Raw genomic sequence first — 14,775 nt, forward strand, 5'->3', positions numbered from 1 at the left:
GATGTTCGTCTTCAAAGAAATCAAAGAAATACGGGCCAAACGGGCTCTTTCCTCTCTGCTTCAAAAGCTGAGATGAGCCCACGTCATTTGTCTTGAGGGCTGCCAAAACACTTATGCCTACGCCTCTTTCTCCCCAGCTCACATCACTATACCGCATACCAACAGCTCTTGTTAATTATGCAATGGAACTACCACCAACTCCACGATATGAAAGTACAAATAATCACAGTGGCTTTATCAACAACCATGTCGAATAAGGGATCAAACTAAGATGTCGTAGCCTACAGAGAGGTATAAAACGTGAAATACCAAAGAGAGCGTATAGCGTACAGTCATATAGTCACTGCGGTTCGCTCTCAGTCATCTCATCCGTCACAGTTGACAACACGTTGAAGTACGTGATGGTGATACGTTATGAATATTGCTGATTTCAGAAGCGCGCTGGGCTATATGGTTCTCATCAAGTGCTAGAAACCCATAGTTATGTTTGGCTTAGTTGAGTGTCGGAGGAGAATCGTAATTCTGTTCGCAGAACGGGGACACAATTTATGTAGGCTGGTGAAATGCAATGTTGGTGAGCATAAGGAAAGCATCTTCACTACCTAGAACATTTCAAGTGAAGGATATAGGCATGGGCCTATATACCTAGTTTCTGAGAGTTATGACGCACTTTCAACTGACTTCAATGTTGTCAAATGGTTAACACCATAACACACATGTAATAATGTTTACAATTAGGCCTACAGATTTTTAAGAAATATACCTTCTTTTTTTTCCTATTTGTGTCCTTTTTGTCAGTCTGCGGATGTCACATATGGTGGCTAATCCAGAGGGAAACATTTATTGCACAACAGACGTCCTCGTCTTTCTTTCCGTCCTTGCTTTTATTGCCTGTTTTAGGACCCACAACAGAAGCCCAGCAAAATAGACCTACTTTAAAGATTCGTTTTATTGTAGGCTGTATAGGCCTACGCGTAGATATCCCCTTGTCAAATACATACGTATGTCCTACATTTGGGGTTTCAATAATGTGAATTAAGTCATTGTTTTCAATACCAAACGTTATAATACTATAGATTATTGAGAAAAAAATCTGATATTTAGCTAATATCGTTCTCTAAACAACCAGTGGCGGTTCTAGACCATTTCAACTGGGCGGGCCAAGCTGGGGCCAGTTGTACTGTTAGAGGGGCCAGTTACATTAGACGTTATTGTTGTCATATCGTTTTCTTCACTGCATTGCAGGCATTAGCAGGCAAAAGACCATGTTCATAATCATTAGTGTTCCGCGTTGCCACTGTCAAATAACGGATGTAAAAAAAGAGCGATAGCAAAAATTAGTTGTAAGTAAAAATTATTTCATACTCCACATTTAGGGGGACCAAAAGGGGGTCCAAAATTGTTGTCACAGGGGTACTGCCCCCCCCCCCCCCCCCCCCCAGAACCGCTAGTGTAACCAACGTGTTGTTATCGAATAGCTTGAAGGTTGTTTGAACAATGAAATGAATCAATCTGAATTGATTTACATGCACACAGTGACTATAGTGGAATAGGGTTTGCAGTAGGCTATTGTTGACTGAGTTCTTCCACACATGGAGAACAAAAGGAATCAATATGGAATATTCATTTTTGGAATAACAGTTTTGTCGAGTTTGTACCTCAACTCACTTTTTTTATCCAGGTTGTCAGTCATTTTAGACAATACGATACCTAACATTTCCACAGCTGACTCACGCACGAGCATATGTCACAGGCCTGCATAACACACAATTCTAGATCTATAGCTAAAGCACTAGGCTATTTCAAAATATCCACCTCTGTGTACGATGTACAGCATACCGTCGACACTAAAATTCCATCACTGCCATTCATCGACGTAATCATTTCGTGAAGCCAACTCACATAACTTCTATTTTACGCAATTTGGCACTGATATTAAAAGTATTAGGTGAGAGAGTATTGTGGTCAGGTAAACAAATACTTAACTCTACATTTCTAAGATGTTATTGTATCCGTAAAGGTATCGCTTACCATCTCAATAACAGTGCTTTGTGGATACACATCCTCTGACGTAGCCTAATCAATTCTCTACTCACGGTTGATTGCTGGATTTTCAGGAAAAGTGTTGTAAACGATTACCACTTAGGCTAGTAACTTCAAATACAATAAAACACTAATCTCTTATTTTTTTTCTTCTTCTTGCGTTTATAATCCAACGCATTCGTTTCAGAGGCTCGGGATTTGTCGTTATGTAGGCTATACACAGAGTTATTTGTTGGTGAGCTGAGAAACTTCACTTGGTTTTATTGCCCTTCACAGAAGAGACCCTAAACGCATTCTTATCACCACCACCCTTCCCCCTAGCAATCGGAATTGCCCGTTAAGAGCCGAGGCACGATAATTACCTCCAAGTCATGTAATACTAATTCATACACGATGTAAAACATGGAAAGAATGTGAAAAATTCTTGCCAGGCAAAAACACAAGAACCAACAGAGCACGCGAGCTTTATGAGAGCGCTACCAATACATAAACATGTGATTTGGATACAACCTACACTGAATATGTACATAGCGTTGAGGACAAACGATACATTATCTTACGTATTACAGTGTACTCTTTATTGGCATTCACAATATTCAAATATGTGCGTGCGAACTACATTGTCCTTGTGTGTAAATGTGTTATATATTTACACACACACACACACACACACACACACACACACACACACCAAGCCACATAAACAGGTAAAACAGATGTAGAGGTATCAATTGATTTATCCCATTTATAAACTTACATAAAAAAAACTAAAATGCCAATTCAGTGAGAGGATTATTCTGGTTCTGGACACCGGTTTGATATTGCTGACATATACACGTCGCTTATATATTTATAGCGTCTTGTTTTCTTGCTCAGTATGGTATGTCCAACTAACTTAATGCATGCGTTGCTATGCCCCACTAACTTAATGCATTCGTTCTCTGGCTGCATTTTTAGAGCTATAGCTGGTTAGCTAAAAGCTACAGTTTCCTTGCTCTCAATTGGTGGAGAAGGGTCAGCTGACATTGTCATATTGCCTCTCTCTAGAGCTAAGCGATCAGCTATAACACTCGGGTTTGTGAGTCTTACCGGAGATTGGAAATTAATAATATTGAAACCTCAAGCAGCAGTCTATTTATACAAGCAGCGAAAGGGTAAAAGGAAGGTTTTGCAAAGGTGTGTGAGCAGCCAGCAACATATCCAGAATAAGGGAGAGGGAAAGGGGGAGCTACTGAGAGGGGAAAGTGGAGAAAAAAAGACGGATAAAGAAGTGCGGAGAGTTGAAGAAGAAGGGTTACAGGCAAGGTATGAATTCGTATTTCGCAAACCCGTCACTCTCCTGCCATTTATCCGGTGGTCAAGATGTTTTGCCAAGCGTGCCACTAAATTCCACCACTTATGACACAGTGAGACATTTTTCGTCGTATGGGGCTGCTGTGACTCAGAATCGGATATACGCAAATCCTTTCTATTCTCCCCAAGACAATGTTGTTTTTGGGCCGAGTCGGGCATCCTATGAGTATCATGGATCTAATGTGTTTCTTCAAGACAAGGATGGGGGTCTTGCCAGTTGCAGACAAACAACAAGCATGGGACTGAATGCACAAAACCACATTGCTCAGGAGTACAGCTTGGATCAAGCCAGAGGTGCATCGCAGGAGCAGAAAGCTAACGTCCAGATATACCCGTGGATGCAGCGAATGAACTCTCACAGCGGTGAGTTTTACTACAACAAATAAATTAAGTAAATGAGCCAGTTTTACGATATATCTTAGCAACAGAGCATCTTTGTTTTTATGGCCCCATAAAACATCATTGTATCGTCTCGCCCTATAGAAGGCCTCTTTTCTGAGTGTGCGTAACTGTTCCAACAGTTTCCCAAAATAACTATTATATATTTAACTATTATATATTTAGTTTAAACAATTTGCGTAGGTATATTTTACAAACAGATATTGGACATGCAGATTAAGTCTCATGCATGGTTTGGAGAATCGTGTTTATTTTACTGCATGCCATATGCGTTTCTACCCTGACCAGAGATAGGCTATTTTCTACATGAATTGCTCCCATCACATTGTCAGTACCTTTGTCATGATGTCTAATCTAGATTATGGTAATTGCATCAATTTATGTCAGAAGAATTCACATAATGGCTTATATAGAAATGTAATCCAATACGTTATGATTTCTTTTCTCTGCGCAGGAGTTGGGTATGGGTCAGACAGACGCAGAGGCCGCCAGATATACTCCCGTTACCAAACACTGGAACTGGAGAAGGAATTCCATTTCAACCGCTATCTAACCAGACGTAGACGTATCGAAATAGCAAACGCTCTCTGTTTGACGGAGCGTCAGATCAAAATTTGGTTCCAGAATCGTCGTATGAAATGGAAGAAAGAGAGCAATCTGACGTCGACGGTGACGGGAAGTGAATCGACAGGGGCCGCGGTGGAGAAGGAACGAGACGGCGTGGAAGAGGAGAAAGAGGAGGAAAAGAAAGAGAAAGAATGAAAGACGTTTAAAACTAAATCATGAAACTCCACTAAACTACCTAGCCATTCAAAGACCACAAACTCCCCAGCATGATGTTATTCTGATATTTGTCCCTCTCTCACAAACTCGTAGCCTAAAAACATGCGTAAAAACGTAAAACATGCAATATTCTGCAATTCAGATCATTTTAGGCTGAAAAGCATATAGTTAACTGATAGCTGTTTACTTCTGGTGGCATACTGTCTTTTGTCATAGTCATGCTATTTGTGTTGTGAAATGTGAAACATTCATCATTTCCCTCCAAAATTGTTCCATTTACCCTGTAAAATATATCGTTTGGATCACTTCAGTCAATTCACATAGGTCAGTGTTGGGGATGGTTTACAAACACAGTAGGGCATAAGCATTCCAAATATGAAGGAAATGCGAAGGCATACTTATTTCGTTTGTGTTAATGTACTTGAATCTTTACATTCCCATCGCAATATGACTCCTGCAAATATCCTGAAAGCTCTCACGGGGTGAACTACACTACCTAAATTGTAGATATGCCTGTATATATTCTATGTATTCCCATATATACTCTGTGAGGGCTTTGTGTGCATTATGCTGCTTAAACGGATGTTCTCTTAACGTTGCACTTACCACTGTTTAACATAATAACCGTTTCTGGTTATCCAAGACTACCTAATAAAAGGGGGGGGAATAATACAAGAGAAATCAATCACTTTGTTTAAGGTTGTGAATTTATGTTTTGTGTATCATTGAATAAAATGTTTTCAAAACAGTTCAGTCCTTGTGGTCTGTAATCTACAATAGACTGAGTGGACACCTGAGTGACTTTACATCACATCAATATAATCCAGAGAAGACATACGGCCTTTTGCATATTTTGTGTGTTTGATATGTCATCTGTCAAGGTATCTCATGTATCCCAGGTAGCCTACCAACCATTTACTGAAGGGTTCTTGCCATGTATGAATAACCTGCTACTTGACATATTACTGTTTAAGAAAGCGTCCGTATTGTTTTTAGTCATATAGCCTATCCAATTTCCAAATGAAGTTGCAACTGAAACAAATTTGGCATACCAAAATAAACGTAACCACAAGCCAGGAAAATATGATATTGTGCTATAAAGCTGATAGCTAGTCAAACGTTTAGACTATCGGCTTTGGTGACTGTTTATTCTGCGCAAAACATTTTCATATAGACAATTCGGGCACGTGGACCTATATGGACTCCCGGGATGACTATAAAACTAAATTTAAACCAAATTAAGACAAAACGAAATAAAATAATGGCTCCTCGAATAGCACGCAATTGTATTATTGTTATTATTATTATTACTATTACTATTATAGCCTACAATCGAGCATTTTACGTTTTTTATTGCTTAACAATCACGTTATTGCTCAATCAGTGTTGCTCTTCATAGTGCCTCTATGGGGCACCCCGCACCCACCCTCAACAGAGGCTGGTATGCTATGTGATGCAGCAAGGCAAGGGCAGTATGGAGGGGGCATAGATGAGATGACCGCCCTGGCCTGCCCTATATCAGACACCAGATGACGCTCTTGTCTTAGAGTCTCGCCCTTTTCCTCACAAAGACCCCACCAAGGTCCCCAACAGCCCACAGCACAAAGTTTACCGGACACGTTGCTCCTATTCATCAATATACCCCCGGGGTATCAAGCCAATGTATGACTGGCCAACATCAGCACGTGATCCTATTCAGATGCCCCATATTTGGGCAGTGCGCGTCGAATCAAGAAAAAAAATACCATTCCCCCACCTATAAATCGTGCTTATTTTTTTTTAAGGAAAGATACCCCTTGAACTTCCAAAGAGCTTCATAGGAAAGCAATAACCAGTAAAAACAACAATACAAGAGCAAAATATCTCGCCCAGGCTACTCTCAGATACAATATTTAGGCTATAGGCTATTGCAGTTTTTTACTTCATGAATCTCTTCTGCACCGTTTTTGTGTGTTTTGTTTTTCGTATAAGATGAGTTCCTATGTAGCAAACTCAATTTTTAAGCAGCAAACGCACGAGGCATCCTCCTGTAACGCCATGAATAGTTTAGGCAGTTATGGCTCTCTCTCTGACTTCGATCAAGCCAATTATGCCTATAACGGAGGTCTTCATGATTTCAACGGAACATTCACCTCCTCTGATGCCACTGTAAACTCTCTAAAACGAGAAGAGATGAACTCTAGCCTGCGAGGCAATACGGACACTCAATCTCCACCACGACCACAGTTATACTCAGCCTTGAGCTCCCGGAACTCCGTGCAGAACTGCCTCAGTGACGGTATACTGAGCAAAGCGACTGAAATGCAAATGGAGGTGGTCGAAACCCCCAGAACTACGACCGAAGAAAGCGCGATCAAAGTCGAAACTATGCAACCTGTAAAACATCAAATCCATTCGAAGAAGCACCAAGACAGTCAACAGCAGCCGCAGATTTTTCCCTGGATGACAAAACTACACATGATCCACGGTAAACTTATTTGTAAAATGTATATAGCCTACTACTTCCCTCACTCACTCTCTCGCCTGCAATCCTGCTTTTGTCCATTCACAGTTTTTCCTCTTGAGTTTTATTGGCCAAACGCAGGAAATAATAAAACTGGCGGTCATAAATTTTGACAAAGGCATCTATTGCTCGTAAACCTGTTCTGTTACTGTGAAGAGATGATCTGCGGTTAGATTGATGGCTGCATAATTGGATAAGAGAAACAAACAATTGAAGGAAACGATGAACGAGTATTAATGTGAGTTCTGTTGGGCTGAAAGTACTTTCGTTTCCAAACAGGTTATTTTAGTCTAAAAGGAGAGTATAGGCTAGTCTAGTTGAACTCTCGGGGGGAAACCAGTGCCCTGACCTCCGTGTGAACTTTTCACCCTGGAAGGCTCCAGATATAACTGCGGAAAGGCATTCATGTTGCCATGTCCAACATCCACTAGCTGCCCATTGGGATTTAGCCACTAAATATTAGCACTGCATTTAGTGCTGTGTTAAAGACTTAAATTATACTTCTGCAAGTGTTATTGTAACAATGATCTGGATTTCCCTCAACTAGGGCAACTATTTATTTTGCATAGAGGTATTTGAAATGAACAAGTGCCAGAATATAAACGTTTTTGCTTTCAATTAAAAATAATTAGAATAAAATGGGTTCTCATCCCAGAGATGTTGTCCCTTGATTTCAATTCCATTATTTCGTAAAAAAAAACGAATTTAACTTGAATTTAAAACGTTTCACTTTTGGGGGTTTAGTCACAAGGCCATTTTACCATTTGTTCATTATTTAAATAATTGTGCATTCTGTAAATCACAGGAGTCTTCATTCTCAGGTCATCCAAACCGTTTGACCTCAGGCCATTTTTTTTTAAAGTATAAGATGTATATAATGTTCGACAACTCTGGATTTTTTTTCTTCAAATGTAGGCTAACACCTATTTTTTTTCTAATGCCACTTCAGAATCATCTGACGGTAAACGCTCTCGAACCAGTTACACCCGCTACCAGACTCTGGAGTTGGAGAAAGAGTTCCATTTCAACCGTTACCTCGCCCGTCGCAGGCGCATTGAGATCGCCAATACCCTCTGTCTGAACGAGAGGCAAATTAAAATTTGGTTCCAGAATCGACGTATGAAGTGGAAGAAGGATTCGAAACTGAAATCAAAGGATTCGATATAAACATGGAGTTGATGACTGATCTGGAGACGAACTGCTAAAAGAAGTAGGGCCTAAGCCTACCCTAAATAGAGAGAGAGACCATGATTTGAAACGTGAAGGCCGGGTTCAGAATCAGACCCTATTATGTGTTATGGACTATTACATTATTTGCATATTTCGTGTTTGGCACTTTATATGTGGACTTGTATTCTTTGCTTAATGGTTGTACAACATTTAAGATTAAAACAAATATATAATAATAAAGTAATGTGTTGTCTTAATGTAAAGATTGTGTAAGGACCTTTGGAAGAGTTAGGGAGAGCTGTAGACTATAGCCACTCCCTCTTTCATGTTAAATTCAGAAATGGAATAGATACCAAATAAACACTCTATAGCCTATACCCTTAGCATTGAGATAATAATTATGATCATTTAAATGACTAATAAGCCTACTGATGGGGTACCAATGAGAACGAGGAGACTTTATCACGAAAATATTTGATTTTTCTAAATGTTTTAAAATTCCTATTTGGCCAGAGTATTACACACGAAGAAGAAAAACAGACGATGTAAACAGACAGTTGACTTTTTTCAATAGCAAATAGATAGACGTATAGACCAGCAGGCTCAGGAATCTGATTGTATTATGTCCAACCAAATATTTAAGAGTTTCGTGATGGTATTTGAGGACAGCACCCATACCAATAGGCCTAAGATTTCCATGTCCATACCCTTCAACTGAAGAACCATGGATATGCATTTCGCAATTTCAGATGCTTACTGATTTTGTATCTTATTGTTCACTGTAATGTCCAGAGTTGTCAACAGACATGGAAATGTATTGTACATGTTGTCTATGTATAGTCTTTATGTAATATCAAGACTTTGGATGATTCTATAGAACTATAGAACTACAAATATACCCTAACACTAATATTTTCCAAAACGGAGATATCAACAGTGTAGGCTACATATTGGATTATCCGCCATATTTAGGTGCACAATAACTACAAGACCGATTGTATAATGAATTGTCTGTTAAAGCTTGTGATTCAATCAAAACGCTTACAGGTGTTGAGAGACCTTTTGAATAAACTTCCCATATCATATACCAGCACATTCGTGTCGCTTTTTTTTATATCATTACATGTATAGGCACACTTGGTATTGAAAACAGATTCGAGTCCCGCACCGTCTATTTAAATAATTTACAGTATCCCTGTCAGACAAACGCATGCACATAAAAGTTTAAAGGCCCCAATAAAACGTTATTACTAGGTTTCCACCTTTCCACCACAGATAGAAAAACGGTCCCTGTTTTAACAGGGTATAGAGGCACATAGCCAGCTGCTACTAAATTCTTATGGGTTGAAATGCAGACTAACTTTCTTCTCTGTAGAGGCTGGCGACCTACATACTTTTGATGTTTCTATGGCCTTCTGGATCAAATGTAAAAGCTATGGTTATGAAATGTAGGATCTTCATTTGAGCCAGTTTGCTACCGCATGAAAATAGTCCTGCAGCAAACAGGAAATGTGAATTATTACGTGGATTGTAATGAATGGACATTTTCGTTCAAAGTGGAAAAATAATAAACAGTTGAGTTAATGTCTTTATATCTTGTGCTTTGAGTAGATATTCATTTGATCACGTGGGCCAATATTGTAAGCTATATTGGAGCTGCAGGCTGTGTGTATAGGCAAAACCATACATTGAATCAAAACTATGCGTTGACCTGAATTTGACCCACTGCTGGTCTAGTGACACGTGGAACTATCATTTTAACAATAGTTTAACTAAATGTCTTAACCAAAACGATCAGGTTAACAGGGACAACAATTGTTCAGATGCCATGTCCTATCGCAAATATCGTCTCAAATGAAAAAAAAAAGATAATTTTCACTCACCTCGCAGACAGGTAGCCTTTTTTACTGCTAGGTCTATATATGCAACAGAGCATGAACTGCTTTCTCAATGGCACTGTCGGGCCTAACCGTGCTACGTTAGCCTATGTAGGGCTATCAAATTCCCCTTTATGGTATCTCTTTCTTTTAGTATTTTAAAGTTTGGAAGGTTATTTATGCCAATTGCCTCTAGCGGGGCCTGTGAATGGTGCACACGGAGCACGTGGTGCCATTAAAGTGGGTTTTATGGCCTGGAAGAGCTGACAAACCCTCGATATATACACATCATATATAATCTTAACTGTCCGGAATCGCAGCTGCTGGCTCCTCTTATCCGAGGAAGAAAGGGCTGTGTGGCAGTTAGTGTGGATTACCTTGGCCCGGACTAGTCTGCCTGTAATGGTGGTGCTGGGCTCTCTCAGTCACAAATGGATCCTTAAACGCTCCAGTAAGTTTACAATATTTTTACTTTCCAGCATGTTGTGTCAATCTATAGCGTTTCGTTTGTATTTGGTGCTGTGGTTGTTTTTGCTTGATGTTTCCGACGCAACAGGATTTGTTTCAAAACGGTTGTGGTATTCATCCCTTATCATTTCTATACCCAATCGTTATTCTACATATCTGACTCTGTTTGCTGTTTGTTGGTCCTTAGAGGCAAAATGTATTCCAATAGATTACAAACTTGTGTCATCCATGCATGTTCTCCTTACCACTGGCAAAATGAAGTTATGAGAGTAGAGTTAGGAAAGAGAGGTCTGTTCCAGCTTCACTTGAGTGTGTTCTACTTATGCTTATTCATTAGGCATACATCTTTATACAGAACGGAGTATATATTTATTTAGATAAAGTCCTACTTCACTTTGCTGCACAATGGTCAAATGCTTTATTCTATAATATGTTACATAGTTGTGTGTGTGTGTGTGTGTGTGTGTGTGTGTGTGTGTGTGTGTGTGTGTGTGTGTGTGTGTGTGTGTGTGTGTGTGTGTGTGTGTGTGTGTGTGTGTGTGTGTGTGTGTGTGTGTGTGTGTGTGTTGATGTCAATAGCCTATACATAGGCAACAGCTGCTATCCAAACCATTGCAGTCAGGTTCCAGAGCTTGGTCATGTGCATAAATGACTAGTTTCTAGCTCGGTTGGGACAGGGAAGGAGGTACTGCTGAAGCAATCATACTGATGACTCAGAGACTGAAGAGTGTGTGATCATCGTCCCTGCTCAATGCTTCATCTTTCTTTAATATCTTCGCAGGGCAGCCCAGTTGATGCCTGTGACGGTAGAAGGCCAGTGGATAAACGTCATCCATCCCTTAATCAATGCATGGTTGTGATTTTATGTTTTTTTTGTAGTTGAGGAATGGATTAGGTGTGGAAGGCGTGGAAGGTGTTTCTGCAGCCAAACTGGATGTAGAAGAGCAACAAGTTTAGTCCCAATTGTAATATTGTATCCATCACTATTTACGTGGGAAAGTTGTGTGGTTGATATTGGTAAGATCCTCTGCTGCCTTGAGTTTTCCATGTTCGTGTGACCTGCCAATGAACTCCGGGCCCCATGTTGTAGCTTGTAATTATGGCCCAGAGTATTTCCTGGTCAGTTCACAGAAGGGTCAAGGAGGAACTCTGGGCCCTGATGATGCAGTGAGTTGATGGGTTCATGTTGAGTATTAACCCCAAAACTTCCTGTTAGATGAAGAGAGGGGAAGCCAATAGGGGGTGCTATTTAACATGCTCCACCTCCATATAGCGAATAAGGATGTTAAAGAGGGGATTCACCTGCATTATATGCATTGGAATGAAGTTAAGTTCTTCACTGTTCTTAAGCTCAGTTATTCTTTACGGTTCCGGTTCCGGTTGACTGTATTCCATCTATGGTATCACAGTGATTGGCAAGTACTCATCCAATAAGAAAACCATTGCCTAGTTTAGATCATGTAAGAGTTATGAGGCATTGAGAACGTTGCCTCGTTTTTTTTTTTAGAGGAACCCACCTCCAGAAGCCAACAAATATTTCTCGATGAACAGAAAACTATATCATTATGTTGTGTTTATTTGCATACTTGACTTAATGGTTTGTTATTTTGTCATATTTTCAGATTATATTAATCTCACTTCATGAAATGAATTTGTTTCATTATGACATTGAATTAAACACAGTTGAGCATGCAGGCCTATGCCATTAATTGGATTTCTTAGTGTGTTCATTTCAGTGCCAAAAACGGCCAATGTAAGACAGATGCAAAACAGAAAAAAAACTGTATTTTTTTCAACAAAGGGTCCGAATTCCAGTTATAGAGATTGCAAGTTTTATGATGTACAATCAAATTCGTTTATGCTTCAGGCTTGAATATACCCAATGCGGTGACAAAATCTTCATTTTGACAATTGAACATTATTCAGCATGGTCTGAATCGAAGTCGAGGGATTTCTATAAATATAACTTTTGCCCAAGGAAATGCCAAATGTGTAATTCCAGTTTAAAGACCCCAAACCGACCTGTCCTTAATATCTCTCCTCGGCCCCAATTCTAGAAGATCACTTGTTATAGCTTTTTCTGGGACACCTCACCTCAATTAGAAATGAACTGGAAGGAGGGGGATGAGAGACAAGGGGTTGGGAGGATAAAGTGGCAATGAAAATATAAAATGATACAACAAACAATGCAAAGTCAAGAACACTAACGTTGTTGTTATTAATGGGGAAAGTTATAGCCCAGGCGTATGTGGCTATTTAAAATATATATATATATATATATATATATATATATATATTGGACATTTCAGGGAGATTTCAGAGAGAAGAGAAATTGTCGTTAGAAATGTATGACATATGACTTAATTCGTATCGATTGCTTTTCGATGACAAAAAAGATTGTATTTCACAGTATTTTAGCCTTTTCAACCCTGCTAATTTATTAGATAATTCCCTCTTTTTTTATTGCGACAAAGATCATTTCTAAACGAAAATGTCCATTGTGTTTTTTTTAGTTATGAAATTTGAAAATACTGAAGGCTATCCTGACCGTCCAATGACATTACCTTCTGTTGTTTTTCAGGACATCATAGGCTGTTATTAAAACCATTCCGAATAATTTGGGATGAAAAAATATATATACTTTTACAGGTTTTTTATTTAGCTAGGCAAGCCAGTTTAAGACCAAATTCTTATTTACAATGACGACCTACCGCGGCCAAACCCTAACGACGCGCTGCACAATGGGACTCCCCATCACGGCCGGTTGTGACACAGCCTGGAATCGAACCAGGGTCTGTAGTGACGCCTCTAGCACTGAAATGCAGTGCCTTAGACCACCGCGCCAATCGGGAGTTGGAACTCTAGTATCTCATCCTGCTCATCATCTTGTTTCTTATTGTTATTTTATTTTGCAGACAAGGAAATGAGGACCGATACAGAATGAAGGGGAGATGTACAGTATCGGTAAGTTGTTTATTATTTGTGCACAAACAATAGGCTACCTGCCCCATTCGGTCCCTTCCTGCAGAGCCAACAGAGAGGGCAGTGTTCCCTGATAATAGCCAAGCCAGTGAAATGCACTGGGCGAGGTGATATTAGCAAAAAGATGCTATTTGCTTTCATGCTAAGAAGTTGGTTTTAACTAGACCTAGGCCTATGGACGCAAATTCCATTGTACAACAATTACTCTTTATTGCACTATATAAACATCATTAAGATTATTTCACACATTTTGGCTATTTCACAAATGTTGGCTTCTAATTTTCTTAAAGATATCTATTTAAAACAATCATTCAGTGAAAGAACAACGATCTTATGTTATCCTACTATCAATGTTATAGCCTACAGATTTGTGTTGCATGCATACAGATATGCACTGTAAAAGGGTTATTATGAATTTGACAGTAGTTTACAGGCATCTAGGTGGCAAGTACAATTCTGTATTTAATATTACAGTACACCTACTATAATATAAACAAAGTATCAAAGCAAGTACTGTGTAATGCCACACAGTACATTACCGTACATGTACTGTATTATACTGTAAAAAAAAGAAAATGCTACCATAATCAAAATGAATGAGTGAGTGAGTGAGTGAATGAATGAATGAATGAATGAATGAATGAGTGAGTGAATGGACGAATGAAATTAATTGAGGGGAGATTGTATTCCATATTATTTTACTGTATACATTACAGTATACTAATTAACATTTGGGTTTGTATATTACATACACTTCTAGAGGCCTTAACAACGGTTTCTAAACTGGCAGCAACTACATGGAAAAACAGATCAAAATGACATGGGAAAATGCTCAACCATTTAAGGTTTAAGACTGACTGCCTCTGGGGCCCTATAACCACATCGGAGTTAAATTGGTACCGCATTCTCACTCCTGGGCGCAACAAATATAGCCTCTTACAAGGCACGCCTCAAAATATGTAAATGAGACAGAAACTACATTACCATGCAACCACACTAGTGGTCAAAAGGTTTTTAGTGCTCCAAAGATACGGTATGGTACTGTATTCTGTGGGGTGGAATTACAGTGCCATTCGAAATACAGCAATTCTTTCCCCACCGTGAACATTTTCCCACAATGCACCATAATTGACAGTATGCTGCAGTAAAACGTTTCAGAATGTATTACTGTTGATAACACCCACAATTACAGTATCA

The 14,775-nt window shown here is 39.3% G+C and overlaps 2 protein-coding genes across 5 annotated transcripts in view; both read left to right on the top strand.

Annotated features, from left to right (window-relative positions):
• The window catches only part of LOC115167877 (homeobox protein Hox-C6a-like), a 41,644-nt gene extending 36,318 nt beyond the window's left edge, over nt 1-5,326 (top strand). For 3 of the 4 annotated variants that reach the window (XM_029722589.1, XM_029722590.1, XM_029722591.1), the window contains 2 exons: nt 3,592-3,759; nt 4,250-5,326. In XM_029722589.1, coding sequence (XP_029578449.1) covers nt 3,592-3,759; nt 4,250-4,557 — 476 coding nt within the window. In that variant the 3' untranslated portion in view covers nt 4,558-5,326. Of the gene's footprint in view, nt 1-2,837; nt 3,760-4,249 lie in introns of those variants that run through there. The other variant, XM_029722588.1, reaches the window with a different exon arrangement.
• A 1,089-nt stretch (nt 5,327-6,415) lies between these two features.
• Nucleotides 6,416-10,106, top strand: LOC115167878 (homeobox protein Hox-C5a-like). The gene is made up of 2 exons (XM_029722593.1): nt 6,416-7,045; nt 8,031-10,106. The coding sequence occupies exons 1-2, from the start codon at nt 6,550-6,552 to the stop codon at nt 8,246-8,248; spliced, it is 714 nt and encodes a 237-aa protein (XP_029578453.1). The 5' UTR covers nt 6,416-6,549; the 3' UTR covers nt 8,249-10,106.
• Nucleotides 10,107-14,775: the final 4,669 nt, after the last annotated feature.

This window comes from Salmo trutta, chromosome 30 (assembly GCF_901001165.1).
Source record: "Salmo trutta chromosome 30, fSalTru1.1, whole genome shotgun sequence".
NCBI classification, from domain to species: Eukaryota; Metazoa; Chordata; class Actinopteri; order Salmoniformes; family Salmonidae; genus Salmo; species Salmo trutta.

Bases quoted from the DNA above. Each gene is read 5' to 3' on its own strand.
- LOC115167878 (XM_029722593.1), top strand. From the start codon at position 6,550: ATGAGTTCCTATGTAGCAAACTCAATTTTTAAGCAGCAAACGCACGAG. The intron at 7,046-8,030 runs GTAAACTTATTT...ATGCCACTTCAG, and splicing joins AAAACTACACATGATCCACG to AATCATCTGACGGTAAACGC.